General features: G+C 35.5%; 1 protein-coding gene across 1 annotated transcript; it reads right to left on the bottom strand.

The window, feature by feature from the left end:
- Nucleotides 1-2,415: 2,415 nt before the first annotated feature.
- Nucleotides 2,416-4,793, bottom strand: LOC131607081 (uncharacterized). Its single transcript, XM_058879123.1, has 4 exons — nt 4,658-4,793; nt 4,523-4,582; nt 3,821-4,360; nt 2,416-3,586 (listed from the first exon to the last, which is right to left on the bottom strand). The coding sequence occupies exons 1-4, from the start codon at nt 4,721-4,723 to the stop codon at nt 2,564-2,566; spliced, it is 1,689 nt and encodes a 562-aa protein (XP_058735106.1). The 5' UTR covers nt 4,724-4,793; the 3' UTR covers nt 2,416-2,563.
- Between the last annotated feature and the right edge of the window lie 1,809 nt (nt 4,794-6,602).

Here is a 6,602-nt window from a genome sequence, read left to right as displayed (position 1 = left end):
TTATATTTGTATTTGTACTACTTATGTATTTATATTATCTTTTATTAAATCAACTAGTATTTCATGTATTTGTATTATCTTTTATTAAATCAACTAGTTATGTATTTGTACTATCTTTAATTAAATCAACCACTCATGTATTTGTCTTGTAGTGAAGCTTTCTTCATGTCCCGTATTATCAGTCTGTAGTTTGGACAGTCAAATACGCATGCTTTCGTCTAGTCCTATCAAGTCAGGCGTTGATCAGTGTGCTTGCATTTATCATACAAGTTAGGCGTGCTTGTAAACAGTACGCAACAGTACTCCTTTTCTACCCACTACTATTATAAATTAGGGATTCCTAGGGTTGAATGCATACACAGAAACACAAACACCAAACACCAAACACAGACACAACAATGAAAGTTCGCATTAGGCCAGACGAATCGTACCGAAAATCAGAGCCCCCGCCACCAAAGAAGCGTCTTGACTATGAACCAGAGTACCCCAGAAGGAACGGGCATGTCATATACTCTCCCGACAAACCTTCCATACCGGTAATATTTTGGAATATCAATTCTGTGGCCCAACTCAAGAGGACTCTTTTGAGGTTTTTGGAAGGGGTGTACCAACCCGCCGAAGAGATAAGAAGTATCAAGAGGCTTAGAACAAGGGGTGGTATTGTAATCGGAGAAAGGGAACGTTGGTGGGAGAATAAGGAATACGACGTGGATTGCACTCGAATGATGCATGGAACAGATGACATTGTTTTAACCGTTGTAATTTCTTAGATGTTTTAGTTTTCTTATTTTCTGTTAGTGACTTTCAATGTACCTTTTAATTAATAAATGAATGTTTTCTATCAATATCCTTTTTTCCGTGACAACAACCCGGTTAAGTTCATGGAGTGAATGTTCCAAAATTTCATTTTAATCGGTGGTTTCACTGCAGAGAAAAACACATGACCATCTCTCTTAAAAATCGGCAAGTCAGCCATGGCAGCAAAAATGAAAGAAAATGTGAGAAACGGCTAAGAAAATGTGTGGAAAAATACCCTAACACATAGGAGCCACCCCATATGGCTCCTACGTACAAAGTTTGTACATAGGCGCCACTCAAAGCAAACCCTAATTTCCTCATGCACTATGGTGCCACCTGGGGTGGCACATGCATGCAAGTTTTTGAACTATGGCGCCATGAGAGGTGGCTCCTATGTGTAGGACACCTCCCAAACCTGGTTACCCAGGTAATTTTTTCCAAAATCTGGTTTTTTTGGTTTTTTTTTAAGTTGGTTATTTCAATTTTTTTCCGGATTGTAGAGTTCCATCAATATAGATGTCCATCAGTCCATGAGTTACACTTAGCGATTGGTGATATATTTTACTTACTTAATTTCTTAAGATAGATATTATCAATATGGATGTCAATGAGTTACATATAACGAGAACTTTGAACCACAGTCGTAAATGTGATTGCTAGTGAATAATTTGACTTTTATAATACATATAACTCTATACTTTTCGAAAAACACTTTTGAAGTTTACACTTTACAGACTACAATGTTCTTTTATCGTTAGTTTCTTTTCCATCTCACAAGTTGTGTAACTGTAATTTTTATTTGACTTAAAACTTTTAGTTTTTAAATTATTTTAAAGTTTTATTTTAGTCTCTTAATTAATAACTGTATTGTCCCTTAACAACATTTTCGATAACCAACTTAATTATTGTGACAGTCCATATGATATTGTGATGTTTGGTTTATGAAAAGTATAATTGATTATGTCTCTAGAATTGATTCCACTTTAAGTTAAAATTTGTAGTTTTTCTGTCTACATAATAGATTTTGAGTAATTTTTACACTGAAATCTATTGTTCAACTCAATTTTACATAAATGTATTCAAATATAAATCAATTTTGCTAAACTCAATATCGTTACAATCAATTCTATCAAACTCAATTATGTTATAATCAATTTTGTCCACCGCCAATTCAAACATACCCGAAGAGAAACTCTACTCCAGAAACTCAATTATGCTACTTTGTTTGTAGTTGTATCTTCATTCTCTGTTCATGGTTTCCAAAAGCCTAAAGTGTATATTTTAGGTGATGGATTCAATGGTTTATATACTGCTTTAAGAATGGAATCACTCTAGAGTATTTTAGAGTTTAATGGTTACAGTAACTCAAATATCTATTTCTATTGCTTTTTATGATGGTAGCAATTTTTATATCAAGTGCTAATTTGTTATAATAATCTACTGACTACATGATTAATAGAAATATTCTACAATTGGATACCTTTACTCAATCTTAAGCTTAAGCTGTCATGCAGCAGTATCAAGTTTTCAGTTTCTACCTTATATGCTAGATTCACGTGAAATTCATATGGAATCTCAGGTTTTAGATTTTGAGGTGGATTTACCATTACTAAAACATACACGTAAAATTAGTAACGATTTGGAAAAATAGAAGTGAACGAATGTAACTACATGTACTAATGTTGAGTTGGTGTAAGATGCAGATACATGTGAAACACCAGACACAACTTCAATATGAGGTGGCGGTGCTTCTCACAAGCTGTTTTTACAGTACATCGCAGACAACTATAGAAGAGAGTAAGGGATCAGAAGCTCCACTAATATCAGCACCTTTACTTCTTACATGGAGTAGATAATCGACAGCTCTCTCTGTAATAACCTCACCAGGGATCAATACCGGTATACCTGGAGGGTATGGACATATAAGCTCACCCGAAACCTTACCAAGACTCTCCTTGACTGTTACTTTTCTTTTACTTGCGAAAAATGCATCTCTAGGGATCAACTTCATGATTATGTCATCAAAGGGTGCATGCTCAATAAGCAGTCTGTTTTTAGGTTGCTGATTGGAAGAACATGTTGAAGCTAGATGCTTTATTCCTGATAAAAGCCTCTGGACGTGATCCCTACAAGTTCCAAGATTAAGGGCACAAGTGATAGACTTATTCCCAACGAGTTCACAGACGATTCCAAAATCTTTGTATAAGATTTCATCTGCTTCGTAACCTGATAAACCAAGCTCCCAAAAACCTACAGTAAGCCTCAATGGATCAACAGCGGGAAAGTTAGGAAAGCTTGAATTCTCAAGCACTGAGATGCCAGGGATTCGTTTTAACAGGCATTTTGCTTCATTTGCTAATTCAATCGTTTTGTTGAATATAATATCAGGGCTTTCACTAAGTTGAGCTCTAGCAGCATCTAGGGATGCCAAAAGCAGGTAACTAGGACTAGTGGTTTGGAGAGCTTGGAGACACCTAGATATTCTATCTTTATCTACAATGTTACCTGACATGTGTAGCATTGAAGATTGAGTAAGAGAGCAAAGAACCTTGTGGGTAGACTGTACGGTTAGATCAGCACCTTGCTGGAGGGCTGACCTAGGCAGTTCAGAATGAAATCCTAGATGTGCACCGTGAGCTTCATCAACAATTAAAGGAATTTTCCGAGAATGACACAACTCGGAAATGTCACTCAAGTTACTGCAAATACCATGATAAGTAGGTGAAGTGATGAAAACTGCGGCTGCTTTTTTCCCTTCCAACTCTAGTTCCTGGATAGCATTCAAAACCTGCAACACCAACCAAAGAAGAACAGCATTAGATCGAATCTGAAAAGAATATATAATTCAATTTCGAGTGCAGTAAAAATTCATTTAATCAAGAAATCAGAAGAAAAAAAACTTATCTGTGTTAGAAAAATTAATTAAATTGGTTTTTTAATGAATAAGATACCAACTATATGCTAGCATGCCAATTTTTCGTGAATGTAGCCATGATGTGATAGTGTATAATATCTGAATTACCTGTAATGGAGTGACACCGCCTGCGATGTCCCAATCATTTTTATAATCAGGAACAATGTATTTAGGAACTGCACCAGATAAAACCATTCCAGATATAGCAGATAAATGACAATTTCTAGGAAGAATCAGAAATTCCCCTGGCGAACAGGTTGCCATAATCGCTGCCTGGATCCCACAAGTAGTACCTCCGACAAGAAACCATGTTTGTGATGATCCAAACAATTTGGCTGCTTCTGTTTGCGCTTCTAATATAGGTCCTTGAGGACAAAAGAGGTTATCAAGTTCTGGAAGCTCGGGCAAATCGTGAACATATGGTCTAATTCCAATGAGTTGAGTCAACGAAGCTGGAGCGGCATGGCCTCTATTATGTCCAGGAAAGTGAAAAGAAGCAGCGTTTTGTTCGGCCGAGGCTTTCAATGCACTCACTAGAGGAGGTAGACCTCTCTGCTGGAGCTCTGGTGAATTGCTGCATTCATTGGGGTTGCTTGCCATGCCAATGTTGTCATTTTGCCTGCATTCCGGAAATGCAATGCTTCTTTCCTGTAAAATAGTTTAAATTGCTTATCCAAACCTAATTGAAATACTACTGTATGATGGTAAAATAGAATAGTCCAATATGATTGAGAGATATAAAGACAGGATTAAATTGGAAAGATATGAAGCAAGAGTAAACAAATCATAAGAATGGAATATGAAGGGAACCTGAAAGCAATAAGATAGAATGGTTGGCGAAGGTCTGAAATTCAATTTGCTGGGAAATTCCTACAAACGGAAAAAGGAAAATTAAAATGAGAAGTGAAAAGTTAGAAGCAGAATAATAATGAGAAAAGCGCTTACGGAAAAATGGGAAGGTGATAAGCATTTTGTGGGCGAGAATGGAAGTGAGAGTGAAGCGTACACCATTTTCTTCCAATTTTCCCACTACGGCCTGTTACAGTTGCAGGTATTACCATTAGATTAGATTAGATAAAGGAAGGACAAATAATATAATTAAGGTTTGTTGCTACGATAAAATATTCATAATTGTGGTATTTTAAAGAAAACATTTATTGCTTTAATCAGATAAAATCAAAACCTCATTGTTATTACTTTAATTAATCTTACATAATTACTTTGTTAAATTATAATTTTTGTTTAGAGGATCGATTTAATTATTACTTTTACATTATCGGTACATTTGTCGGTACATTTGTCGAAAGGCCATTAAATTTTTGGCGTCGTTAAATTCAACAAGAAAATTTAATACGACACTTTTAGTTTTAATTTTTTGCAATTTATTTTATTTTTAATTTTAATTTTTTGCAATTTACTTTTAATTTAATACGACACTTTTAGTTTTAATTTTTTTAATTTTTGACGCACGTCTCTGCCACCTCAGCAAAGGGGAGACGCACGTCTCCACCTCCCTAAAGAATCTCCACTTGAGACGCACGTCTCAAGTCAGTCAGCTGCCTCCCTGAAGAATCGGAGACGCACGTCTCCAAGTCCCAGTCAGAAAAAGGTCCCTCAATTCACGGATTCCAACTGCAAATCCCCTCCTATAAATAGGACCTGCTATCTCACTTCAAGCTGTCTGATTTCCTGCCAACGAAGTGCTGCCGAAATTGTACCGCGAACCGCTTTTCATTATTCTGTTTTCATTCAACCGTTTATTTTCTCACAACGATTTCTACACTGGAAATTGTTGTGAACTTTTCGTAGATCTAGCCTTACGTTGGATTTATCGTTTTAATTCCTTGTTTTTATTTTCCGCCATTTAAATTCCGAAGAACGATCCAGCCAAGCTGTGGTGGAGGTTCGATACTTGAAGAATTATTTGCCATTTATTTAATTCAGGTTTTTATTTACCGCCTTTATTTATATTACTATTGCATGATATATTATATGCTATTTAATATGCTTATTATTATGAACAAAACTGATTTATGCATGTTTAACCATATTAATATGTCTGGCTAAATTACTAAAGGTGTCGGTATGTAAAGTAAGTTAACCGTAGGGATCCGAAATAAATTGGCTTAATTATGTTTTATTAATTATCACTTATTTTTGGTTTATATGTCTAGTTTAATTAGTAAGTCTTAAAACCAATAGAGCGAAAGTTTGAGGGCTTAAGACGGTCAAAGGTTAAAACCAATAGAGCGAAAGTTTGAGGTCTTTAACTGGATAGTAGACATAGGACATTAGTTTTAAGGATGGCGAAAGCGTATTAAAACTAATTGGGACTTATTTATTTCCAAAAATTGTTTTTACACTCGAGCGGGATGGCGAAAGCGTACGTTAGGGATATTAGCTTGCTCCGAGTCAACAGAGCGAAAGTTTGAGATTAGGAGATTTAAATAGATAACAACCTCATAAAATAGGCATTTTATTAATTACATTGTTTCCAAAAAGCTCTTCTAAAATCTAATGGGATGGCGAAAGCGTACATTAGGATTAGGATAGTAGTCTGACTCAACAGAGCGAAAGTTTGAGACGAGGATTTTTTAATCAATTGAATTAGTAAAGATTTTTAATTTGATTATGCAAAAGCCAATGGACCTTCGGATTTCCTGTAGTTAAACGAAATACATACTGATACCTGTCTTTTATTATTATTCTTTTTTATTCTCTCACAATCACTTTCCCTTAGGAACAATCGAAATTTTAGTACTCCTAGCTTTACATAGTAACCTTAGATAACGGTAGATCGATTCATAGTCCCTGTGGATTCGATATCTTTTAAAACTACACGACACGACTGTGCACTTGCAGTTATCAGATTTATAGACACGTAAAGTCG

This window comes from Vicia villosa, linkage group LG5 (assembly GCF_029867415.1).
Source record: "Vicia villosa cultivar HV-30 ecotype Madison, WI linkage group LG5, Vvil1.0, whole genome shotgun sequence".
Classification (NCBI taxonomy): domain Eukaryota; kingdom Viridiplantae; phylum Streptophyta; class Magnoliopsida; order Fabales; family Fabaceae; genus Vicia; species Vicia villosa.
The sequence above is the reverse complement of the archived record's forward strand: the minus strand, read 5'-3'. Positions and strand labels throughout refer to the sequence as shown.

Coding starts and splice junctions, on each gene's coding strand:
- LOC131607081 (XM_058879123.1), bottom strand. CDS start 4,723: ATGGTGTACGCTTCACTCTCACTTCCATTCTCGCCCACAAAATGCTTA. Junction 4,361..4,522: donor TTCTATCTTATTGCTTTCAG/GTTCCCTTCATA, acceptor ACTATTTTACAG/GAAAGAAGCATTGCATTTCC. Junction 3,587..3,820: donor GCGGTGTCACTCCATTACAG/GTAATTCAGATA, acceptor TTGGTGTTGCAG/GTTTTGAATGCTATCCAGGA.